Raw genomic sequence first — 26818 nt, forward strand, 5'->3', positions numbered from 1 at the left:
TTAACCAAGTTCTTCATCAGACCAGTGCTTGGGAATATCAAGATTTTTGTGCAAAAACAAGAGCTGGTCAACATGCTCTGTGGTGAGGCTGCTCCGCTGAGCGGTGACAATGTCTCCAGCTATAGAGAAGACACATTCAGCAGAGACGCTTGTCCCTGGTACACGTAAGTACCGCTTGGCTAGTTTGGCCACGAGAGGGTACTGATGATGTTCTTTCCACCATTCTAAAGGGTTTTCAGATAGTGGTAAAGGAGCAGCTCTGTTGTACTCCTTCACCTCTTCTGTGGCACTGTCAAAGGCTGACTTCTCTGGAAGTGCTGGTGTCTGCCTGCTGGTTTCCCCAAAAGTGTCCCCTAGTAATTCATCTAGTGCACAGGACACTCTTCTTTTTGCAGATGGGGGGTCCAGGTAATGTCTGTCCTTTTACATTATTCTGAACCTCTTCTGCAGTAGCTGAACAATCACCAATTTCCTCCTGGTCCTGCCTCACCATATCCTACAACAAATAAAACGGTGGTAAAAAATAATATTTAATACATTATATAAATGTCTTAATGTTTTTTCTTTGACAGCATTGCAGTTACTTGTTATACATAAATAATAAATATAAATAATCATAATGTAATCATTTGTAATATATTTACTTCCAGGATGTTAAGACACACACAAAACCCTGTAATACGACAAAAGAAGCTTCAACGTTTCTCTAATTTATTCATTTATTTATTTACCTGACAATGCTCCACAGTGGCTGCATCTTCAGTGACCAGTCTTGCAAATGTTTCTTGTTTTTCCTCCTCTGTCAGGAATGGCAGAACTTTAAACCTCGGATCTAGTGCAGACTCTAGATTAAGTGTGGCTTTCTCCACCTCCGACGTGTCCCTCTTACTTAGGTCTTGGTGAATGGCTTCTTTCAGGTCTCTAACAAACGGAGGATCTCCAAGGGTTTCCTGGGTGGCTTGCAGGAGTTGCACATGGAGCGGGGCTATGACAGAAACTGTCTGGTTGTTTTCATCTGACATAATACTTGTAGCAACTTTGACTGACTTCAGGGCCCGGATGAACTCCTCTGCATTAGATATGTCCGACTCAGTGAAGGTGGTGATCTCCTTCTCTCGTTTCCTCACATCGGGGGAAAGCAATGCAGCCGTGATCGCTGGCTGCTGTTCGAGGAAATGCTCGACCATATCACACGCACTGTTCCACCTGGTTGATACATCCGTTATCAGTTTGTGTGCGGGGAGCTCCAGCAACTTCTGTTTTTGCTGCAAAACATGAAGCGCTGTGGCACTTCTGTGGAAAAATCCAGTCACACACTGTACTCGTCCGAGTAATCTAGCTACAGCAGGCAGCTTGAGGGCACGCTGACATGCCAAGTTGAGTGTGTCCGCGTAGCACTTGACATGGAGAAAGCGGACTAAATGCGCAGCAACAACCATATTAGCCGCATTATCCGACACCAAAGCCAGGTCTTTCTCTGCGATGTCCCATTCTGTCGTCACATTACGAAGCAGCTCAGCTACATTTGAGCCAGTATGACACTCATACATAACCCTGGTCTGGAGGACGAGGGACGACAGAAACCAGTCTTCAGTGATGTGATGGGCAGTTATGGTGATGTAAGACTGAGTTGCCCGTGAAGTCCACGCATCGCAAGTGAGAGCGACACGTTCTGATTTGCGGAGCTTTTCTCTAACTTTCTCCTTGATGTTCACGTAGATCTGAGGCACCGCTGTTTCTGAGAAATACTTTCTTTCCCTTTAAGGTAAGAAATCCAAAATGTGCCCATACTTTTGATTTAAAATGTGGTGGTGGAGGTTTTATATCCACGCATCTTTGAAAGTTGTCCGCCATTTTCCGTCTTGCGTAGAAGTGTTTTCCCAAACAGATATGACACAATGTTACGAAACAGCCTAAAAGAAAAATGTCGCCCTCTGCTGGAGAAAAGTGGTAATTTTTCTCCATCTCGCAAATAAAAATATTCATTCATTCATTTTCTGAACCGCTTAATCCAATTCAGGGTCGCGGGGAAACTGGAGCCTATCCCAGCTGGCTTTGGGCGACAGGCAGGGTACACCCTGGACAGCTCGCCAGTCCATCGCAGGGCCAAATAAAAATATGAACATTTTAAATTAGTGGGGAAAAATCAATTTTTGAGGAAAAAAATCGTAAAACAAAAAATCCCGATTTTTATCTGAATCGATTTTTTTTTCTCCCACCCCTAGGGACTATGCCATATATTTTTACTTAACCATATATTGCCATATATTTTTATTTAACCATATTAAATTGGAAAGTTTACTGCAAGCTGTTTTTCTTTTTTGATTTTTGGATTCTATAATTAAACATGTTCCTGTTCACACCAAAGTTAAGCAGTTTTATGTTTTATCCCTTACTGTACTGAAAAAATACAGAACCATGACCTCAAAACCAAGGTACCCACCGAACTGTGATATTGGTGAACAGTTACATCCCTACTAGAGGCTGACATTTTTTCAGGAATCCCATGGGTCACAGGACTCCTGTGGGATTCCAACAGGATGGAAGTCAGTTTTACTCTTAATCACATGATTGGGGCGGTACAGGATAAAAAGTTTACAGGAGCAGACAGGAGCGGGAACCAACCAACAACTGACAAAATAAAAAGGGGAAAAAAATAGACGGGTGCTGCCATTTTTTAGTTTTCGCTCAATAATCCCACACTGTAACACAAGTAACAAAAGAACTACACTACCCAGAAGCTAACACTGCTTCCCGTCGGAACTGAAATAAGAAAAGGAATAGAGTTCATAAACAACTGCAGAGAAACCATTATGGATTTACAACACATTATAAGTAATGACAATTAGGTTAGCAGAATTTAATATTTTAATCAAATTCAACATATTGCATAAAGACTAAATTTTGAAAAATAGGAGTAGGAATCATTCTGAATAGGAGTGGGATGGGATTGGGAGTACTTTCATCAGGATTGGGACAAGATGGGTCTTTTTATATTGCTTTGGCCCAGGATTGGGATGGGACAAGATTTATTTATTTTTTTTGTATGGGAGTGGGATGGGACATATGAGTGAGAACAACACAAGCACAAAATCAAACAGTAGAGGACATTGTAGGAAAGTGCTAGTGGACTGTCCAGTTGGACGCAGATCCTTCCATGAAGTAGGGCTGGGGGATATATCGAATATACTCGATATATCGTTGCTAGTCCCCTGTGCGAATATAGAAAATGCCTATATTCGTCATATTCGAGTATCTTGTTGTCACGCAGTTGTTTTTAGCTGTGGGCGGGGTTTTCTCACTCCTCCTTGACTCTGCACCGCTTTGCACGGAGATTTAAAGCAAGTGCACCTAGTTACGTACATAACGTGAGCTACGTGCTACGCCATGAGAGGCAGCGTGTTGCCACTTTCTCGCTAAATCTGGCGACTTCTTGTGAAAAGCGACTAGCGACAAATCTAGCAACTTTTACAGGAGTTATTGGAGACTTTCCTGGTGTTTTGGCGACTGACTTTAAAGCGCATATTGTAAAGTTATTGTCACGAACGAGAGTCTCTCCCCGTCCTAAAGCACTCAGTCGCTCCGGCTGCAGCTGCAGCCTGTCAGAGGAGCAGAGAGGACACCTGCACGACTCCACCTACAGTCACAATGAACAGCCGAATCCGCCACTGATCCCGCTCTGGATTACAGAGTGGGATGTAAATCGCAAAGTTTTTCACGTCACGCAAAAAAAATTCATATTTGATTACATTCCCAACCTCTGTCACTTACTCACCTCATCCACTGTGTGTGTGACACAAACATATTTATTTAGCTCGTCATGTCTCTAGAAAGTACAGAAAGCAGTGGGAATCAAATCCTGAATTAAAAACTGGCTGAAGCCGTTTATTGGGGACGATACGAGGACATTCGGCCTGTATTATAAGACTGATTTTTATGCTAAACTCTGCGATTAAAAAAAAAAATACACGACAACTCAAACGTATCCATAAAGCAAAGCCTTATAATAGTTCATCATTTGAAAAGTCCCCCCCCCCCCCCCCGATCATGTATTTTCATACGTTGCATTTATTACATCATGCAAAGGCACTTTATTTTGTTTTAAAATGACATGTTTCTGCCACTGCTTTAACTGTTTAATAAATGCGGTTTTTTATCAGTTTGCTTCGTTACAATTTCATCCTTTTGGCATAAATGTTTAAAATCAGCATATCTTAATGCAGTATGAACAATTATGTTTTAATGGAGACACAAAATCATCTTACTGATGTGATTGTATGCACCAAAGCATTAATTCAAGGCTAAGGTAAATATCGAGATTTATACCATGGTCAGTGAGAATTCCAATGTCAACTGGCGTGCATTAGATTGGTCTAAACGCGCAGTTAGTTCGGCAAGTTTAATCACCAACGTAGTCCTCCGCCGTGCGCGTCACCATAGCAACGCGTCACACACGCTTCAACGGCTGACCATAACATAATAACAGAAGACGCTGAAATATGGATTTTGAGGTCAATTTTAACATTTTTGGACCAAACAAAACATATGATGACTGGGAAGAAGAGGAAACAATAAAAGAACAAGCTAGGCAACGTTACAAGCAGGTAACATCAGAAGAACTCAACAAGATTGAAAATGAAAAAGATGAAGAGAACACGAAATTCTGTCTACGGGCTCAACAAAAGACTCAGCAGCATCCCTGCCAAAGAAAAAATCCAGCGAGGAAAAGGCGCCAGTGTGTTTTAATAATTGCACAATCAACGGGAACATTCAGTTAAATTTTGTTTGAAGCATGCGCAATGCATAATTACGCATCACGCAGTTTGCCGATCCACTCTGTACTGAAATTGTTTTATTAGCCTAATACATTATTAATTATTATTATTATTATTATTTTAATTTTCAATAGGCCTGTTTATTAAATGTTTTGATAGCCTATTGTTCTTTGGTTAAAAATTTTGGTTTAAAATAGTGCGTAATTTGTAATGAATCTAATTCAACTTAGTTTTAATTTACCAACCCCTGTGCAGATTAACCAATTTTTAATTTGTATGATATATATATTTACAAATATTGTTCCCTACTAGCTATTTCTGTGGTTGTTTTTGAAGTGTGTGGTGTGAATAAATATTATTTATGGCGCATGGTATTCTATTTCTCTTGACAACGGTTGCTAAGACACAAAAACTAACAAAAAGTAGTTCCTATGTTTAACCACATTTAGCGAGTTTACAGCAATTATAAATTATTTCTTTTAGTGTTTACAGTTTGTGGGACCAAGGTATAAGCGGATTAAACAACTCGGAAGCGTGCATTAGACCATTCTAAGGCACTCCACGGAGTAACACCACTCCGCTGCGCGTCGTGGTGTTCCCACTCCGCATCGTGCCTTAGAATGGTCTAATGCACGCTTCCTCGTTGTTTAATCCTTACATATATCATATATCCTGACATGGCATAAAAATATCGGGATATTTCTAAAAGGTCATATCGCCCAGCCCTACCATGAAGGACTACAGGCTTTTTGTTTTGTTTTGTTTTTTTGTTTTTTTTTAGTTTATTTTTTTAGTTTTTTGTTTACTCCCTTCCCACCCCATGATATCAGCTATGTTATAATACAAAGAATTAATACCATGAAGTTTGTTGCAAAGAACTGGGCTAAGTTCTCCAACTTTCCAACGAATATAGCTATACTAAGTGTTGAAGTGCTCCTTTAAGAGCTGAGTCTTCAGCTTGCCCTTAAAAGTAGACAGGGACTCTGCAGAGCGGACAGAGTTTGGGAGATCATACCACCATCATGGCGCAACAGGGGAAAAGAGTCTGGCTGGTGATTTAGTCCCATGTATTGGTGGTAACACGAGGCGTCTTTCACTGGTGGAACATAGCTGTCAAGAGGGAGTGTAGGCCTGGATTAGGGAGTGAAGGTAGACGGGAGCAGTTTGAGTTATTGCTTTGTAAGCTAGAAGCAAAGCTTTGAATTTGATGCGTGCTGCGGCCGGAAGCCAATGAAGAGTGATTAGCAGCAGAGTGACATGAGCTCGTTTGGGCTGGTTGAAAACCAGACACGCAGTGGTGTTCATTTGTAAGATGGTTTCAGTTTCTGTCTTGTGTTTGAGCACTGTTCTGCCTTTGTTAAGCAGGGTGGGGGAGGGGAAATGGTATTCCATAGTAGAGTGTAACTTAATGTGGATCTGGATATGGGTCTCCTTAAAAGAACGGATGGTGATTGCTGAGTTTACATTGAGTGAAACGCTTTTTCATTGCCATGATGCAAATTTGCATTCGGGATGCAACAGGACTCTGTAAAATAACAAACTGATTGCAATGCATGGGACAATCCGTCTTTGGGTTTTTGGTCTTTTTAATAGATTTTGTGCTTTATTTACTGCTTTACTGAACAATTTAGTAAGTGTTTTTTCCACACAGACAAACACTCACCCTGCATGTCAATGTCCAATTGCTGTTATACCACTCACTCCTCTCACTGGGAGTGAGAGTTGTGGCTCATACATATACACACACTGGCACGCAAAAATTGCTAGCTTTAGCTGACTTGAGAGAGAGAATTTGAAGATGTGCCAGCTTCATTCAAATCTTTAGAGTGGAATAATTTCAGTTTTGCTGTCAAGTACAAGGCTGAAGTCTTGTTTATAATCAGTTATTTTCCCTTGTAGTTTATCACTGGTTCTTATCATTGGAGAGGCATAATCTTTTCGAGGATCTGCCCCATTTTTTTTTCTGAGGAAATACTGCAAACTGTTTAGGTCACTTCTCCTCTTTGATTATGCTGCTTCTGTGTCCTCCTTAGACTTCTTGTTTCTCCTGGCTATGCTCCCTAGGAGGATGAACTGTATCAACTTTTAGGAGAAATTCCATCTTAAAGCTGGGGTAGGTAATCTTGCTCAGATACATTTTTTATTTTACTCTGGGTGAATTTGTTCCTTGTCCTGATAGTATTATGTACATTTTTAAATCACAAACAATAAGAAATACTGTTAGACTCCTCAGTTTACCATAAATTTATAAAAACTCTGACTAATCAAAATGTTTGGGCTAAATTGAAGTTGTTCATTTCTTATATTTCTAAAGCTTCTTCATGGCTGAGAAAATGCAGGAAGGATTTTCTTGACTTGACTTGGCTCAGTTTATTTGCCTCCTCCCACAAAAAGCTGGGAAAGAGAAAATCATTTGTGCAAAAAGCTGCCCACAAGAAAAGCACTCTGAGAGCTCACACAATCGTTCCATCATGTCATAGGTGGAACCCCAACTGTTTGCCTCAGCCTGAATTAGTTTATGCTGTGGCAGCTTTAAAAAAGCCCATTTCACCTTCAATATTTTTATCATCTTTTTGGACCCAAAAAAGGCAGCGATGGCCTTCTGGAGTTGAGACAGAGAGCTTGCCTTGCGATCTACTGCTATGACCAAATCCAGGTTGTGGCCAAAGCAGGGTATCCAGTTCAAGTCATCAACAAATGCCTTGTGGTTATTAGAAGCATTATCTGTTGCGGTACCAGACATTTTGGTCATGTCCAACCCCCATAGCGCTGTCACAATATCTTCCAATGCTTCCTTCAGACTTTCAGAGCTCTAGTATTGCGGTACTATACTGGTACCTTTATATCGCGCGACCCTAGGTAACGAGTATCAAGGGCTTTATGCAGACTCTTCCACTGTGGTAAGGTGGTGGCTCAGAGACATCCAACTCTGACAACCATGCATATGATGCATAAAAACATTCGAGCTAAGTTTCCCTTGCCCAAAAGTGGGAAATCAGGGCCCCCTCTAAAGTCAGGCACAGAGGTGAGCACCTGACGACCAGACATTTGTCAAGCTCAACCTGATGTTGGTCTGTGGGAGGGTCCATTGGAGTCAGGTGCAGTACAAGTTGGGCAGTAACCTTAAAGTGGGGACCCTGGTGGTCTGATCCTCTGTTGCAGAAGCTAACTAAAGGGCTGGGGACATGTCTCTTCTGTAGTGGGCAAGGAGCCTGAGCTGGTGCACCTCAAAGCACAGCTTGGGCTCTGGAACCAGTCTCCTTAAGAAGGATTAGGCCCTTTTCCATTTGGGAGTTGCTTTCTGTGAGAACCACTGAGGAGGTGTGAACGTACTGCCTCAACTTGGTAAATGTATGTTGGAGTTTACCTTGTTGGATGGAAGGGTAGCCTCCCTTCATCTTTCAGTGGAGGGATGGATTTTGACTGTTGTTTGTGCTTTTGCACTGAACAGCAGTTCAGATTACCCACCCTTTTTGGAGTCCTTGAAGTGCTGAAGAGTGCTTCTTATGGGTATGCTCACGTAGGCAAAGACACTGAAGACTGGGAGGAATGGCAATCCTGATCTGAATATGAGTGATGTTTTGTTACTGGACTTTTTAGGAATGTCAGTCTGGCTGAGTCCCCTGTCAGTGAAAGCTTCAACTCTCTCCTCTGACAGGGCTTCAACCATATTCCCAGGTGGGACAGGGACATTGAATTAGTGAGTGTTGCATTTTGCACCGCTGTTGTGGTGGCGGGTAGCCAAAGTTATAGCCTCAAGGTTGTCTGTGCCTGTGATGGCAGTAATCCCAAATTTCATTGGTAGACTTAGACAGTGATGGTCAAGGTGAAGGAGACTGACATATTTGGCCTATGGGATTCTGGAGACAGCCAACAGGTGTGGGAAGGCTAAGAGGAATGTGGCTCTACCCCTCCTCCCCTCTCTCTGGCTATGAGAGAGCTGATAATGTGTGGGAAATGTTACAACCCAAAACCGATGTAAACACAATTCATACTCAAAAGCAGCATAGCAACCAGCCATTTTTTTCAGTGTCCAAAAGAGAACCCTACTATCACAAAAAATTATAGCAAGTACATTTTGAAGCAAGTGGATTCTTAATAACTACGGAAGCTGCAGGTTTGAACACCCCCCCCCCGCAGAGTTGGCCAGATGGAAGTCTGGGATTCCCTGCAACTGCTTAAGCTGCTGCCCCCCTAATAAGCTGCAGAAAAAAGTTGAATTGGCAACTGACTGAGTCATATTAAGCCATAGACTGTATAAAAAAAAAAAAAAAGGACAGAGTCTCTGTGGCATCACCCCTAAGGTTTTAAAAAGCTGAATTATTGCTCTTTTAGTGGTTCCCCCTGTTGGCATCTTGGCAGCGTCAAGCCTGCCGTTACTCCCGGAAAGTACAAAAAAGTAAAAGGAGTAAAAGCTGTGAGCATGGGCCTGGATGATTGACATCATTCAAATTCTGACCTGCCTGTAGCTTAGAGCTAAACTGGAGCTAATGAAAGCTAACCAGCTGACAGTTAGTTATAAAATAAAATTCATTCCCCCCAACAGTTGTCACAAATGTAAACTTGACTTATTAAACTATGGTAATGTTTCTTGTTGTTTTTTTAACCAGCTGTAAAGATGTTTATTTCTGTGATGAAATTGGTCTTAACATGGGACTCCATTGGAATTTGCTGTATTTTGGAGCCAGTACCTCGCTGATGAGGGTGAACTTGAATTGTAGCCACTCTCACATAGGCGTCACTTTTAACTGTGGAACTTAAAATCCTTACCTTTTTATTTGGCAGCATTTTGTAAAAACACTTAGGTGACCTCTGACCGTCTCCTCTGGACAATTTATTTGCTTGAAGGCATTCCAAAAACCTGTAGATCATGGTGGTCAACTTAAGTCCTTGAAAGCTGCAGTCCTGCAGGTGTTGGGACTTTACCTGCTGCAGTAAACCTGATGCAAATCAATGGGTATTTAGCAGTCTTGTGCAGAGTTTTATCTCAAGCTCTGCACAGGTCTGCTAATTAAGTCTTATGTGTATTAGGATTTTCCCTGCTGGAACATACCAAACACCTGAAGTACTGCACCTCTTAAGGGTTCTTTTTGGTGAATAAATGTCAGAGGGCTGTCTGCCACATGGTGAGTAAATGTTTGTACCACATTTGTCATGTTTTTAAGTTTTCATTAAGGTAGATTTCTTCTTTATGCGCCTCTGTTGTCTGCACTTATCAAGGACATGCACCTCGCACACTGACGCAAATGCATGTGGCTCTCACACAAAAACACCTCCAACTACAGTATTTCCGTTTAACATTTATCATAGTTAATTATTGTCAATATATAGATATTTTTAGCAGGAGCCATCTACCCTTACAAAAAAAAAAGAACACTGTGAATTGAAGGATGAACCAACAGGACATACAGTCCCAACCAGAAAGTTTAGGGAAAAGTGGCAATATGGAGACTGTGGTATTGTATGACACTGCTGTGTCTTAATGTCCACACTAGTCCCTAACCCCTCACTTACTACATAGCGCTACACTACAAAGCAGACTATATAGTGAACTAATTCTGGTTGTGATTCGAACATGAGACTGGCTATTTTTTCCTTTGTGCCAATCACTATATTGAATTTTATTCTTAAATTGTTGCATATTTATTCAACAAGGATATAAAAGGATCTTAAGTTTTTTCTAAACCTGCTTTAATGTTTGTGTCACTTGCACTACTTTGAGCTCCTGGCTAGAGTGGATTGTGGTCTGTATTGACCAGTCAAGTGACCATTGATGCTCACAACTTTTCAAGATGCATTGTGGATAATTTTGAGTGCTTTCTTTTCTCTCTGGACATTTAGGCACCCCTAGACAATGGTGTGACCACTATAAAGTGCACTATGTAGGGAAAATAGGGTGGACATTCGGACACAGCCAATGAAACAAGTCCAAACTGACTGGTGGCTCAATCAAAGCCCAGAGACATTGTCAGATTTCCTTGTGGTCCAGCTGTGTTCTCCAGAGATCAAGAAGTATGATCCAGCTAAGGCTGAAATGCGGTGGCACAAGGACTGTATCAGGAGTAGGAGGCCCGGGTCCTTGGACAGTGTTAGAGCATCATAGCAGAGTAGAGCAAGGGGTGTGACATGACTTCTTTATAAAAAGCAAAGGTTTGTTTTTTCTTAAGTTGCTGATCTGTCTGAGATGCATTAGTACTATTGTTTTGATTGTGCAAAAGCGCTACACCTGTGTTTGTGTGACATTATGCTATCATTTTTATTTTAAAGACCTTATTTGATTTGGTGTTGGGACTGCAGAATGTAAGTCTTATTCTACTGCTATAGGGGAGAGAAAAGTGGTTGTCTATAGTATAATTATAATTTTTTGATTTAAAAAAAATGTAAAGGGTCTTAAATGTGTATTCAACATCAAACTTCAGTTTCTTGAATGTTAACCTAAGATAAAAATTTATTATTGTGGCAGACCTGTAAGCTAATTAATATCGGACCACTATAGAGTTAGTAAGACCATGAAGGGAGAGGTGCTCTTTTGTTCGTTTCTTTTTTTCTTTTTTTTTTTTTTAAACATGTTATATTTTGTTGTTATACACCAAAACTACAGCTGCATGACAGGACTGGATCCGGGGGCAGGGGGTGTTCTTAACTAGTGTGTATCAAACATATGTAAATCCCTATGGTCACTAATTTGCATGGTTTACAAGTGGAAGATGGGTCGGCACAGGGATAGAGGCAGTTATTTGCCAGGTGTCTCTCGTTGCCTTTGGCTTTTGTTAGTTTTAAGTCTGTTACATACTCCACAAGAAGCAAGAACTTTTTTCTTGTTTTCGAGGCTCCGAGAAGAAAATGACATAATTTTTTTTACTCGCGGACGTGTTTGAAGACAGTTCTTGACACACCGGGCTGGCAGAACTCTTTTCTTGTCGGGCTCCGAGAAGTATCGTGTGATTGGTCGGACATTTGAGATGGGCGTCGTTAACACTGAGAAAGCATGAAGCGGAGTTGCTGCTTCCGTTTGTTTGCTGTTGCCGGCAAAACGGATTGTTTTGATAAAACAGCTGATCGAGGTGGTGAGAAAGTACGAACATTTTTACATGTAGCATTAAATCACTCGGACCCAGCCGCGAGCACAACCCGCCCTACCATGGACGAAGTTGCTCGTTAAATATGAAACTAGAAAATCACTCAAGAGAGCAGAAACCTCTGCCAAGCACAATGTTAAAGAACGCTTTTTAAAAATTCCTGGATCCAAACGGTGATCTGGATTGCCACCGAAATTTAATTAGTTTTTCATTTTTACATTTGCAACAACTCTTGAAATCTTTATAAAAATCCGTCTGTAACCTTCTGAGTTATCTTGAGCAAAAAGACGCCGGGAAAAACATAACCTCCTCGGCGGAGATAACAACCGGGTTCATTGCACATGAAAGCAGACATCAACCCCCACAGTGATCCCTCCCCGCTGCAGACGTGCTTCGCGTGGAGGATGTATGGACATGGCAAACAAGACGTTTTTTCTTGTTCTTGCAGCCTCAAGAACAAGAACTCAGTTCTTGCTTCTCGTGGAGTATTTAGTCAGAAAAGAAATGAAGAACTGGGCCAGACATCCTGTGCCAGAGTTATTCCGGAACCTGACAAGACTAATTAGCAGCTTTTGCGTTGCCCTTTTGTGACTGTAAAGATTCAGATACATGTTAAAGGCACCATCATGGCTGACCAAGCCCATAATTAGATAGTTTTGGACTCTGAATAAAGACTTCATGTATAATCTTTTCCAAGGCCTGCCCAATAATTCATATTTTCATAGTTCTGATAAAGGTGGATTTTTAGTTTAATCTTACTAAAAACATTTGTAAGACATCTGGTTTACATTTTTATGTCTTTGCTAATTCTGTTCTTGGCGTTTACTGTTGTCTTGGGGTCTGAAGCTTCTATTACACTATTTCTCAATCCTGACCTTCAAGTACTACTGTCCTGCATGTTTTTGAGGTAACCCTACTTTAAAACACCTTGTTAGCAGGCTTGAAAAGAACTTGGTGAGGAGGTTCATTAATGTAAATTGGGTGTGTTGAAGAAGGAACACGTCTAAGACTTCATTAGATTTCAATATTGATTGATTTGGAATATGATCAGTAGCAGTAATAATTGTACTACTGCTAATAATAAAAATCTCTTTTCCTTTTACAGATGAACCAAATTTGACATCTTCTAGACCAATACCACCCGATATTTTACCACCAGGTAAAGAAAATGATTAACATCGTTAGGTTTTTTTTTTTTGGATTTCATTTCATTACTGGAGTTTCTTACCCCACATTCTCCCAGACCACTTAGAACAAAAGACAAAATTCGTCCATTTTGTTAAAACATCAGCATTAAGGGGACCTCAGTGGGAGACTATTCTTGATGTAGGGCCCATTCAATCAGCCTTTTTTATTCAAATCCTAGTATGTTTGCTTGGAAAGTCTGCTTTGTTGGGGAAATGTGAAAGCGCCAAACGAATTCTAATTTGGATCAATTAAGCGGACTCGGTCCACCTACAAATGCAGGAAGCAGACTACAAAGAGTCACAGGAAGCGGACGACAAAAAGAGTCACTTCTTGCATTTGGCATAGTATTACATTCTGGATAAATACATAGCGATCACTTTAAGGGTCCTCTGTCCCATCTGTTGTTCATACTGCGGTCATTGTTGCAGTGTATTTCTGCAGTGTACTTGCATAAGACAACATAAAAAACCCCAAGACAGCGATAGTTTTGTGCTCCATATTTAACTTGCTAGTGGAGGAAGCAGTTTTCTTCTTCATGTGGGTCTTGTTCTCTCATTTGCTAAATACTAGTGCAGCACCATCTTCGGTGAGAATGAGGATATATTATTCTAATGATTTGGTTTGTTTGACCAAAGTGCGGCGTGAACATGATCTCGGTCCGCATGAACACACCCACCTACAACTGACCCGAGTCTCCAGTCAGACAGTCTAGCATACTCTCCTGATGTAAATGGACCCGAAAAGTACATTGTTTTCTGCTTTACCCGGTTGCATAGTTTTAGTGCCCCTTTGGAGCAGGTGGAGAAAATGTTCATGCATGATTATATAATAGATGGAAGTCATCTTCGTGGTCTGCTCATGCACAGTTTAGCTTGTTCAGACATTGTGGATACGACAAAACTTGCCTTCCCTTTTTGCAGGCCCGTTACATTCAGTTTGCCATTAATGTACTTAGGAAAACCTAAGGGTTTTAAGTTTAAGTAAGAAGCAAATTTTCACTTTGTCAGTTTTAGAAGATTATCTGTTGATAGCCAGATATATTATTAATATGTTTTACATTGGTTTGTAGAATGTAGAAAGTATTAATTACATTTTGTATACAGGTTCCCAATCAGCTGTGATACAAATCCCCCTGGATAGTGCTGTCCTTGGAAAGGTATGGATTTTCTTTTCTTCTCCTGACTTTAAAAGCTATTGTTTGTAATTTCTCCAAAAGGATCCAATCTTTTCATGTGGTTTCAGGATTGGGTGCATCGTACTCTAATTTCCAGTCCATGTAGACAATGGCTCATGGGTGGAATTCCTACTTCCATAATTTCCCACCGCTCTCATCGGATCCTGGAACTTTGAGGACAGCAGAGTTTGAGGGAAATTTTCCCCAACATGCAGAGAACTTTATTGGACACAGTGCATTCTCAGGCACAACTGCTTCGCAGGGAGCCTTGTTACCGAATTCAAGCTTCAGTTCAAGCAGCTGTACAAATCCCAGTACTGAAAATTCAAGTACAGACTGCGTTTATCAGAACTACTGCAGTAAAGTGCAATGGCGAACAGATGGAGAATACCTGGAAAAGGATTACATGCAAACATGTGAAAATAGTGAGAGCTCAGGTTTTGCCAGAGAAAGAATACCAGCATCAGGAACCTTTTCTTCACCTTTTGCACCTGATTTACAAGGACTTAAGCAGGATTGTGAAACGCTAGCTACATCATGTCTTGGGAACTACTCGGATGTCAGCAGCTGTTCAGATACAGATGCTACTGAAACGAGGCCTTCATGTAAGTTCATGGAAGGTGACTTCTTTTCAAAACAAAAAGTTGACCGTCTTTCAAAAGATAGTCCATTGGCATGTTTTTTCAGTAAGACTGGAAGTATACCTTTCTTAAGTGATGACCCGTGTACTAATATGTTAGAGACAAATGTAAATTTGCCATCAAATGTGAAAGAAAGAAAAAACATACTATCATGTTCACAAGATAAGAGTGACTGTTCAGAAAAAGCAATCAAACCTTATGCTAGACCTGATCAGCCCTCTACTACCTCTTCTATGCCAGCAACTACAGAGAATGAGACAATTTATGATGGGAGTGATGATGATGGATTTCAAGATTTCAAACAAAAGCAAAACACAGAGAGAAATGTTCAAGATTGCATTTATCCAAATTACACAGTGAGTGAAAACTTGACTGGAGATGGAGTTGAACACTATCCACTGGATGAAGAGGAGAGTCTGATCAAATCATCTGCTTCAGCTCCATTTGGCAATGAGCAAGATGATTCACATGAAAAAATCCTCCATGAAAAAACGGATAAAAACAAGGGATTCAGGAATCAAGACTCAACTGATGGTCAAGATGGATATGCAAGTGAAGATGTGCAAGGAGACAATTTGGTCATAAAAGAGAAAAAATCCCCAATTCCCAATTCCACTACAAACATAGAAACTGACAGTAAGGGGAAAGATATCCAGAAAAATACCTCCCAATCATTCGTCATACCAATTATCAAGCCAAGCTCTAAAGTTGCTTGTCAGCAACAGAGCAAATGCTCTTATGGTAACAAAAGACATGACGATGCATCCAGCATGCAGTTGTCTAAGCAACAATCTTATGAAAGTGTAGCTCAGGACTACAGCTGTAAAGGCCTTGCTGAAATTAAAGCTGATCAATTAAGTGAGTCCAATGTTTCTATCCTGTCAGGGTCTTGTTTGCAGCCAAATGCTAAAACAGACAAAAATATAGACAAAGAAACAAAGAAGGATAAAGAACTGGCAAATACGGCATGTAAGGCATGTACAGTTTTTTCTCCGTCCCTAGATTGTTACGGCCCAGATGACATTAGTAACTGTTCTAAAGTTACTAATGATGACATACAAAGTGCCAGTAGTCATGTAGAGTCTGGATTTCAAATGCATGTACAATTGACCAATGAAGTTAAGAAACCAGTGCTTTCCCTTGACCCAAATTGTAGTGGTTCTATTCTCACTGTTGACAAAATGGCAAAGGATACTGGTAATGAAAATCAAGAATTTGATGTTCATGTAAATTCCTGCTTACTGTCAAATGGGGCAAGCACTAGCATCCCTTCTAGTTTAGAAATAAGACCATTAGAGAAGATGGCCACAAACTTCGCAAAAGATCCAGATGGTAGTGCCGCTACTATTGGTAGTGACAGTTTTCCTAACATTTGTGACAAAAACAACGCAAAGGTTGAAAATGATTCAGAGTCTTCCTTGGAGCCAAAGTGTTCAGGCATAGACAAAGATACAAGTCCAGCACAAAAGGATATTCCAGAAACTTCTTCAGATAGCAGTGGTCCCAGTGCCAAAACTGACCACCTATCTTCTGATGCAGGTGGCAAGAAAAAGCAATGTGTTACTACTAAACTAGAATCTTGCTCACAGCTTAATAACTTGGATACAAATTTGCATTCTTGTCTTGCTAAGGAATGCACAAGTCCAGCTGAGAGCACAAGTACATCATCTCAACCAGATCCAGAACATAGTGGTCAAGCTGTGATAACTGACAGCAACAAGCAAAGTATTGACTTTAGTTCAGAATCCTGCTTACAGCCAAACATCCCGAACAACGAGGTAGATTCATGTTTAGAGGGAGAATGGATGAGTCCAATAGAAAATGCAAATACAGCCTCCATATCAGATCAGTACCAGTCACTGCATGGAAGTCTCTCTGCTAATGAACCACTGAGTCCGATTGGAGATGTTTCTGAAAATGCAAGAGAGTCATTTGATTACTTTGACTACACTCAGGACCAGTCGCCCCCTGACCCACTGTATGGTGAACCTCTATCAAGAGAAGACTCTTGTGACTCTGATGAAACAAAACTTAACTCAAGTCAGTATCAAGAAACGTCTATGATCAAGCCTGAGGAATACAGCATGGAATGTCCAGAGGAAGCAGCATCTGAGCTCCAGTCTTCTTTTCAGATGAGAGACTTTTTTCATCCTGTTGTGATATTGAACAACTTGGAGCCAAAAAATGGAATAACTGACTCTTACCATTGCACAGATTGCCAATTCACTACCCAAAATGCTGATCATCTAATTGAGCACCACTATAGTTGCCATCCAATGATCAGTTTTCAATTTTGCCGAACTTGTAATGTTTATCAGACGAGTCATGAAGAGGGCAAACAGCATTTCTGTGGTGTTATCAAAGAAAACCAGAGCCTCTCTTTCAATTCTGTCCCACTAAAAAAAAGAAAATTCCAGGGCCGCCACAAGTGCAAGAAGTGTGGGCTCATATTTTCAAAAATACTTCATTTTGTCAAACATATGAGGACTCACACTGGCAAAACACCATATAGGTGTAATGGTTGTGGCTTGTATTTTGCACAACCTAGTTCGCTGCGAAGGCACAAAAATGTACCTCTAAGGTGCAAGGCATCCCAATTGCCAGTTTCAACATCTGATACTAATTTTTTCAAAGTTGAATCATCACTACAAGAAGATGTACCACAAAAAGATGTGCAACCAAACCTTTTGGATGAAGGCGTAAAGTACTGTTACGTAAAGCTTTTTGATGTCGCCAAGATAAATCTATGTCATATATGTGGTAAAAGCTTTGCTACACCAAGAAAGGCCAAAAAGCACATTTACGATGTGCACAAAAGAAAGAAAATGGCTGCTGTATCAAATCAGCCTACCACAAATGACAGTAGTAAGCATACTCCCGAAGTCAAGAATGAGGCAAGAGGAAAATATAAATGTCCTCTTTGCCCACGGCTTTTCAAGTACTCCTACAACAGAGCTCGACACTTGCGTGACTGCGTCAGGAATGCTACATATGGTGGCAAGGGAAGAGTTGATGACAAATATGTGTGCCCCTTGTGTGCAGCTGCCTTCACATTGCCATCCAACCGATACAGACACATTAAAGGACTTTGCCTGAAAGAGTTTCTCAATCGACTTGCACGAGAAAAAACAGAGTCATGGAAGGGGACTAAACCGCAAATAACTATGGAAAGTGAGCAGAAGCCACAGTTGAATGACAATTCGCAGGATGCCCAGTCAACGGTTAATATGCAGAAAGTTCATCAAAAAGGAGAGAAACAAAAAAAACATGCACTCCCAGGTTCACTAACTTACAAGCCTGTCCCACGTTACAAATGCAATCAGTGCCCTGCCGTTTTTTCTCATCCCTCTGGGAAGTATAGACATATGAAGAAGCATGAATTGTTTAAACTCACTGGAAAAAGGTTCAGGTATAGAAATTCTGTTTTACCTATAATGTCAAGTGAGATAAAACATGAAACTAATGAGACACCAGATTCTGCAAAGGCTGAAGAGAGCACTGATAACTTTAAAACATCAGAGATATCTTCGAAATCTGCTCTCAGTTGTCGGTTTTGCGGAAAAGGTTTTGATGCATTACCGTTCTTGAAGAAACATGAGCGTAGTCACCGAGGAGAACGACCGTACCGCTGCTTGGAGTGTGGAAAGGGATTCAAGAAACGTACCCATTTGTTGGGTCATAAAATTGTTCATCAGAAGAGGATACAGTGCACCGTCTGCAAAAAAGTTCTACCAACTGTTGCAGAACTGATCCAGCACAGGCGCTCCCATCATAAAAAGGGAATGCTTAATTGCCCAGATTGTTCAGCACAGTTCCAGTATCCTGTATACCTACTTAGACATCTTAAGACTCATGCAAATAAACACAAGAAGGCTCAACAGCCTGAGCAGGAAACCCCAACAAAACCAAAGCAGTCTTTGGAAACGGTGAAAGACCAGACTGAACCAAAACAGGTACAATGTTCCTTGTGCAAAGAAGTATTTGATGATCCCCATATACTGAGGAAACACTGTCTCACACACATATCAGGGTCATCTTCAAACCAGTGTCCGTTTTGCAAGCATAATTTTAATAGTCGCCGCTATTTGCTGCGACATATGGTCAAACACACAGGAAACAAATCTTTTTCTTGCACCAACTGTGGTAAACAGTTTTACCGTTTAATGTTCCTAGAACTTCACAACCGGCAGTGTGTCCCTCCTCCAACCCAGGAGCTTATTTTAGAGGAGTCCGGCAGTAAGACAAAGAGACCGTATCATTGTACCTTTTGTCCAAGGAGGTTCTGTAAAAAGGACCGTTTGCAAAAGCATCATATTGCCCATAAGAAAAATGCCCTGCATTTGTGTTCAAGATGTGGACAGTACTTCGGACCCAACAAAATAGCTCAACATCGGGCAGAATGCAGTGAAGCTGCAAACCCCCCCACTGTTCAGCCATCAACTCCCACAAATTTAAAGAAAACCTCTTCACAGGCAAGCCAGAGCATCAAGAAGACACCTTCACAGTCAAATGCAACAATGTTGTTACAGTTCAAATGCCCCTATTGTTCACAGAGGTTCAGGTACAGATCATTATATCTGAGACATCTTGTTTCACATACTGGTGTGCAACCCTATGCATGTGTGCGCTGTGGTCAAAGATTTGGAAGTCAGACAATGTGTTTTAAGCATGAAGCTTTCTGTGATGGTGCTGACAAAGCTGGAGAGCCAATAGTCAAAAGTGAAGGTGCCACAAGGATGGACTCCCTTCGAGAGCAGACCAAAAAAATCCTCCAAAAGGGGGAAGTGGAGTACAAGTGTAAATTCTGCACCAAGACTTTCACAAAAGCTCGAAATCTGAGGTATCACATTTTGACGCACAATGAAGTGAAACCATATCGCTGTAAAGTCTGTGACAGCTGTTTTTCAAGGTATGATCATCTGAAAGTTCATCAATCTCGTTGCAAAATAAAGAAGACTCGATTGGAAGTCAGAATCCCCAAAATCAGTTTGGATGATGTTGGCAAGGGCTGGCAAACCAAGTTGGGCATTAATCCTCCTGAAAAGCAGGAGTCATTTGACTGTGAAGTCTGCTTGAGGAGCTTCCCAACTCATTCTAAACTTTCCAGACACTTCACCATGTTTCACGCTACAAAGCCATTTAAGTGCACACGTTGTGGCGCTGCTTTCTCTCATAACAAAACTCTGAAAAAGCACATGAAAATGAGGAAGTGCAGAAAGCCTACCAATCAAATGAATGATTCTCTGCCTCTTGTGGCTGATAAGCCAGCAGAAAATGTGAGCAGACCACTTGATGGCGTAAGAAATCGACTCCTAATGAGGATCCAACCTTTCTTAGGCAAAACATTTAAGTACGTGTGCGGTTTTTGCCCCCGTAGTTTCAAAAACAGCTGGCAATTGAGTGTGCACACCCGTCTACACACCGGAGAGAGGCCATATTCCTGTGATAATTGTGGAGAAAGATTTATAAGAAAGGATTATGTAAAGCGCCATTTTTTGAAGTGTCTCAAGACACGTAAGTGCAGCAAAGTCCTCTGTGACAGATGTGGAGGATTTTTCTTTGAAAGTCAGCTTGAAAATCACAAAAAAGCTTGTGCTTCAAAACAGGCCTCCCCAACAGTTTCTCAAGGTCAGAAAACCCCTCACAGCCCACCAAAAGGATTTTCATGTGCATACTGTAGCTCACGATTTTTGCTGTTTTCACAGCTTCAGGAGCATTTTCTGAGCATGCACAAGCTGGAAACAATGAATTCCTCTTTGTCAGCTGCCCCCCTACAACAGCTTCTGTCTAATATTCCAGAAATCAAAGAGGAACCTTTTGATGAGAGTCCAGATTTGAACTGTAAAACAAATACAACAGATATGAATTTAGCGTCTAAACAGTTAATCTGCCAACAGTGTAATATGTCCTTTGCCAATAAAGCTGGACTAACTGGCCATCAACGTGTACACAACACAGAGCATCCCTTCAAATGTAAAGTATGCAACAAGGGCTTCTGGAATAAAACTGTACTCCGAAATCACTACAGGAAATGCCGAACTAAGTTAATGCAACAGCCAGAAGCTCCCTTGAAAGCAAAGATTGATTTTGCATTGAATGAGTCTAAACATGTGTTCAAAGAAGACAACACAATTGGTGCTGAGGTTTTACAGACCAGACCTGCCGACTCCTTCCAAGTCAAAGAAGAGGAAGAGGAGACATCAGTGCAGAGTTATAATGGCACGCAAAGTAGCTCAAGTAAGGAGAAGAAGGCCGTGCAGTACCAATGCTCAGAATGTGACAAAAGTTTTACTGATGGCTTGTTGCTTATTAGTCACCTGGAAGATCATGGAAGAGAAGAACAAGAGAAAAAACGTAATAAATGCAGCAAGTGTGGACGGGTGTGCTCGAGTCAAGCATATCTAGAAAAACACATGAGGTTTCATAGAAATAATGTGAAATACTCTTGCAACGACTGTTCCAAGGTGTTTCCAACCATGTCAGATTTAGAGAACCACTTCTTAACTCATGACATAAGCAAAAATTTTTGTTGCAGACTCTGCAAACAAAGGTTTTTGAGCAGGCCATTATTATGTGAGCATTACTGTACACAACATGCAGATGTTATTTTTCACTGTCAGTTCTGTAGCAAAGTGTATGCAGTGAAAAAATCCCTGACAAGACATTACAAAACGTGGCATCCAAAGGAGTGGAAGGACATGAGGAGCGCTGTGCTGGAAAAGAGCAACATTGAACAACAATCTAGCAGTCATGTGAGTACAAATGGTGAAAGTGATGAGAATGAAATTTATGGTAGTGACAGCGACTCTGACTCAGCGCCATATTTCCCGTGTCATGTGTGCGGCAAGACGTTCTCAACATCAGAAAACCTCGAGGATCATCAGCTGTGTCACCTTGGTGAAAAGCCACATGAATGTGAAGAATGTGGGAAATGCTTTTTCCTTGCATCCCAGCTTCAACAACACCTGCGAATGCACAATTCTGAATTTCAGTGTCAAACTTGCGGCAGGGGCTTTGTGACTCTCTTCGCATTGCGGAACCATAAGCATTCTCATGGCAAGAATCGACCACATCGTTGCTCCAGGTGCCAGCTCAGTTTTCCTGGACCCACACAGCTAGCAGAACACATGTCTACCCATCGTGAGGAGAGCTTCCCGTGTGATTTGTGCAATCGGGTGTTTCAGTCCAAGAGTAGTAGAGCTGAACATAGGAAGAGTCACTGCAAAGCAGATGAGCTCCCCTCACCTTCAGTTTCAACAGAAGAGCCTGAACAGTCTGAAAGCTCTTTTGTGTATACAATGCAGTTTAAGTATCGCTGTGGTGTTTGCAAAGAACGTTTCAGAGACCCCGAAGAGCTTTCAGAGCATGGTTGCTTGGAAGCTAAAGAGCGACCATATTCTTGCACAGACTGCAATAAACACTTTCTTCATGCATCTCACTTGAAAAAGCACAGGAGCACACATGTACCATCATGGTCTGTTCGGGAATATCCATGCAATCAGTGCAACAGTAGTTTCTCCTCCTCTCAGCACTTCCTCAGTCATCTTGAGAGCCATGTTGACCCAACAGTAGGAAATGCACACGGAGAATTTTCAGACGGTTTCATCTGTCCTGTTTGCCATCAGTGTTTTGCTAGCCCCATTGAACTGATTCATCATTTCCCCACACACCCCGATGGTACACCTAAGCCAGAAAAAATTCAAGTTTACTCCTCTGAAAGTGAGTTCAACCACAATGAAAGGCAATATCTGACATCAGCTGAATGTGAATGCACAGAATGTGGTGAAAACTTTTTGGGGGCTGACGCTTTCCATCATCACCAGTGTTTCAGGAAGCAGCATATGAAAGCAGAAAGCAGAAACTCCAATCTTTCGCCGAACAATCAAACTCATCAGGCAACAGAGGAGGAAGAGGATGTTGATGTTACTGAAGAAGATTTGTACAAGTGCTCTGACTGCGCAATGCAATTCTCCTCCAAAAGTGCACTCTTGGAGCATCAAAACAAAGTACATCAGGATAGGAAGCAGTTTGAATGTGAACGCTGTGGAAAGACATTTGCCAAGATGCGGTACCTTAGAAAGCATGAGAGCAGACATCGTCTAAAGGAGGCCGATAGCGTTGCTGTTCAGCAAGTTGACACAAAGTTCAAATGTGGCCAGTGTTCCACAAGGTTAAACACACCAGAGGAACTATCCATGCACATGAGAGTGCATGCTGAAGAGCAAGCTGGGGAATTTCGCTGCGACATGTGCTACAAGTCGTTCAGCCTCCGTTCTCTTCTTAGGCAGCACCAAGAGAGTCATGTTGGCGAGGTTGTGTATGAATGCACAGAATGTGATAAAGCCTTTGCTTTTCCCCACTTGCTGGAGGAACATCAACAGTCTCACGCTGGTTCCTCTCAGTAATGGTTGCAACGTACCTTGTACCTTATTACTCCTAATATAGCTAAGGTATCTTAAAAATCCCTTCATGCCTTATGGAAGGCTGTGTAGATCCTTGTTGTCTTCACTGTATACTTAGAAAGCCCTTGCTTGTGGTGTGAGACACAAGCTTGTTAGAGCATCTTGTTCTGAATTTTGTGTATATTTTCAGTTTCATACACAACACCTTAGCCATAGTTCCTTGAAAATTTGTAATTCAATAATGATTCATTGTTTGATAACAATGTTGGGTAGAAAACACTCTTGAATTACACTTCAGAGTTCCAAGGTGTGACATTTATTTTAAAATGGTGTCATTCAGTTTCTTCACATTATGTAAAATAAACCCTACCCTGGTCATTTTAATCCAACAAAATTTTCTATGATATGATTCTTCCTGTATGATATGAAACTTTTTGTAATTTTTATTTTTGTTGTTTATCAATGCTTGTTTATTTTTTGTTTGCATAATGTGAAGAGTAGCTTGTACAGACATTGAAAACATGCTCTATTGAAATATTCTTTTCACCATCTGATGATGTAAACGGTTTTTACAAAAATATGTTCATGCATTTGGTCCAAGTGTTAAGTAAACTTTAAAACAGATTTCTGGGTCTGTATTTCATTTAGTATTAACTGTTTAAACAGAATGGTAGCTAATAAATTGCTTTTTTTTTTTTTTTTTTACCAAAGAAATTATTTTAATGAAGCAGTTTACTGAAAAAGTCAACCAATCAAACAAAAGCAGACATGATTAGGCTACTTAACCCAAGATTAGATTAATCATAGCAGTATAGACTCAAGCTGTTATAGATAGCAGCTATTCTGATTCATGTGAAAGGGGCTTTTTTTTATGGTCTAATGTCTACATGATTGTAGATCTGATCAGAGTATATAGTATATAGCCAAATTGATGTGCAGTGAGCACATCAACATTTGTGATAATTAAGGTACTTTTACTTACTGGGTTTAGATTTGTTACGAAACCATTTGCTCACTGAGCAAAGTTAATCCATTTTTGAGCTATAGAGCCAAGTCAGCATGTGGTGAGATGTCATGCTGGAAAATATCACTTTGGATATTGTAATTTCTCAGATTGTGCATAATTGATTGGAATTCAGTTTCCAAGAACACACTGAGGCTGATTCAGATTCTGACAACTTTATTGTTCCTAAAGACTAATTCATTTGCTGGTCACCCTCATTCATGTAGAATTGAGTTTAAGAAAACAAACCATCAAAAAAATCTGAAGTAAAATAATGAACAAAATGAACGATGGAAGGGTAAAATTCAGGTTAACAAATCAGTTAACGAAAGGACTGCTGCCAGAATTTCATTAGCCTGATGCTTGAAGGAATACATGGTTTGGAGAAATGACTTGTTATACTCAAGGGAGTGCAATAGATAAATAGATACTTTATTAATCTCGTGGAGGAAGATCTGCTACGAGCAGCTCACAATTTAACATGTATAAAAAAAAAAAAATTATTTAAATAGGTAAAATAAGATCAAATAATATTTAAGAAGTCACTGTTGTGCAGTCTAATGGCTGTGTGGATCTCCTGATCCTCTCAGTCCTGCACTGCATTGAGATCAGCATCTCACTCCAACTGCTTCCCTGTCCTGTCAGGGTGTTATGGAGGGGGTGTTTATTATTGTCCATAATACCCTGCAGTTTCCTCTTCAACGGTTGCTCCACCACAGTACTGACAGGGTGCAGCTTCCTACCCAGCACAGAAGTGGCCTTTTAATCAATTTGTTCAGACGTCTACAGTCTTCATCCATAGTACTGCTCCAGTCCCCCGATAGAAAACACCATAGAAAAGCAACCTTGATAGTGACAGTGTGATGGAACATGTGCAGCATGTCACTGCTGACCATACAGGACCTGAGCCGCCTGAGGAAGAAAAGATGACTGTCCCTTCCTGTATGCTGTGCCTGCATTGGAAGAACACTCCAGCTTCTGATCAACAGCTACCCCCAGGTATTTAAAGAACTGCACAGTCTATTTCCTCCCCATCAATGGAGACTGGCTGGTTTGGTGTTTTCGATTTCCTGAAATCCGTCACCAGCTCCTAAGATTTGGTGGTGTTCTTGATAGCGGCTAATAGCAGGCAAAATAAGAAATACACGAGATATTCTGTGATGGGTTTAGATGATGATGGTGATGCCCCTTTTTCCCCTGTTCCACGGTAAACTCAAGTGTATCTGGCTCAGAGTGTCTTTGAGCAGATCCTGACAATGTGATTCAAGCTGTTCTTATCCTGAATAGAAAATTCATAAACCAAGAAACCAAAACAGAAGGTTTTTTTTTTCTTTTCTTAAAGAAATTGAATGAATTAATAAATAAAATTGTCTTAGAAACATATTAAGTGTCCAACTTGATCAAGTCTGCTGACCTTACTTGACCAGATACTCTGTGTTTAAATCAAATATCAATTTAAAATCAAACAGTACCAAGTTATTAATGGGACTCAACAGCTTGGACAGTCTCCCAATGACTCTCTTGTACTATACAATATTTAGTCATTATAAACATCCTTTTACAGCACAACAAGGTTGATAATATGAGTACATCATTGAAACTATTGTAGAACCACTGTCTTTATTTATCAATAGACAATCTTAGACACTTAGACACTCCTATATATTTACCAAATAGCCCATTGTTTTTTCTGACAATCATTTGTTCATGTCTGTTAAGGTTGGATAAGTATTTGATGAAATGGGTGAGTGACCATAGCTGCACAACCTCACATTAAAGGATCCACTGACGGCTAGTTTGACAGTATTCTTCTTTTCTTCTTTTCTTTTCAGTATTCTTTTCGGGGGTTTTTAATGCATTTTTGGAACCATTTAGTTGAAATGAGCAAGAAGAAGAATTAAGTTTTACCTACCCTCAAAACATGGGTCAATAAGGCCATACTAAGTTAGTGGGACGTGAGGAACTTTGATCCATAAACTCCTTTGATGAGAATATCGTCATGGGGTGGCTTCTAGCCATTGAGTGATAAACCATAATAGATAGTTCAAAGAATCCCCTAAAGTATACCCTTCTGATGTAGGACAATGGCATGGATCAGTGGCTGTCTTCCAAAACATCACAAAAGCACACTGGTGTTCTATGAGTCATGGACATGGCAGGACCCATGGTATTCTGAATTGTGAACATTACTGTAACCAGACTGTTCAGTTTAAATTCTCACTTTCTTAGAAAACACTGCACATTGCTTTCTCAGTATGAGCCAACCACAAATAATACCTGCATCACCCCACCACGAAGATGGAAGATTAACCATGGTTCCATCTACAGGAACACTTTGCTCCCTCCTTTGTGTTTTTTAATGTGTGATAACTAGCAGATGTTTGTGTAGCAGTATCTCTGCATCCAACTATGTAGACAAAAGCATACTATAGTGGGATAATTTAAACAGGACAATGAGAAGTTGAAAGTTATTACCACAGAGGGCTGTAGCCAGCTGATGCTCTGTGAGATTGGCTGCCAAGTCAAAAGAATCACAAGACTGCTCTAAGTGTCAAG

At 40.7% G+C, this 26818-nt stretch overlaps 1 protein-coding gene and 1 pseudogene across 2 annotated transcripts; one reads left to right on the forward strand and one right to left on the reverse strand.

Moving 5' to 3' along the window:
* On the reverse strand, positions 1 to 1219 carry LOC306756396 (E3 SUMO-protein ligase ZBED1-like; annotated as a pseudogene). The gene is made up of 2 exons: positions 732 to 1219; positions 1 to 420 (listed from the first exon to the last, which is right to left on the reverse strand). The product of its transcript is annotated as an E3 SUMO-protein ligase ZBED1-like (transcript).
* A 13927-nt stretch (positions 1220 to 15146) lies between these two features.
* Positions 15147 to 23728, forward strand: znf1035 (zinc finger protein 1035). Its single transcript, XM_079240428.1, has one exon. It carries the CDS (start codon positions 15628 to 15630, stop codon positions 23260 to 23262), a length of 7635 nt encoding a protein of 2544 aa, XP_079096554.1. The 5' UTR covers positions 15147 to 15627; the 3' UTR covers positions 23263 to 23728.
* Positions 23729 to 26818: the final 3090 nt, after the last annotated feature.

Source organism: Telmatherina bonti (genome assembly GCF_933228915.1).
Source record: "Telmatherina bonti genome assembly, chromosome: 5".
Classification (NCBI taxonomy): domain Eukaryota; kingdom Metazoa; phylum Chordata; class Actinopteri; order Atheriniformes; family Telmatherinidae; genus Telmatherina; species Telmatherina bonti.

Coding starts and splice junctions, on each gene's coding strand:
- znf1035 (XM_079240428.1), top strand. CDS start 15,628: ATGCAGTTGTCTAAGCAACAATCTTATGAAAGTGTAGCTCAGGACTAC.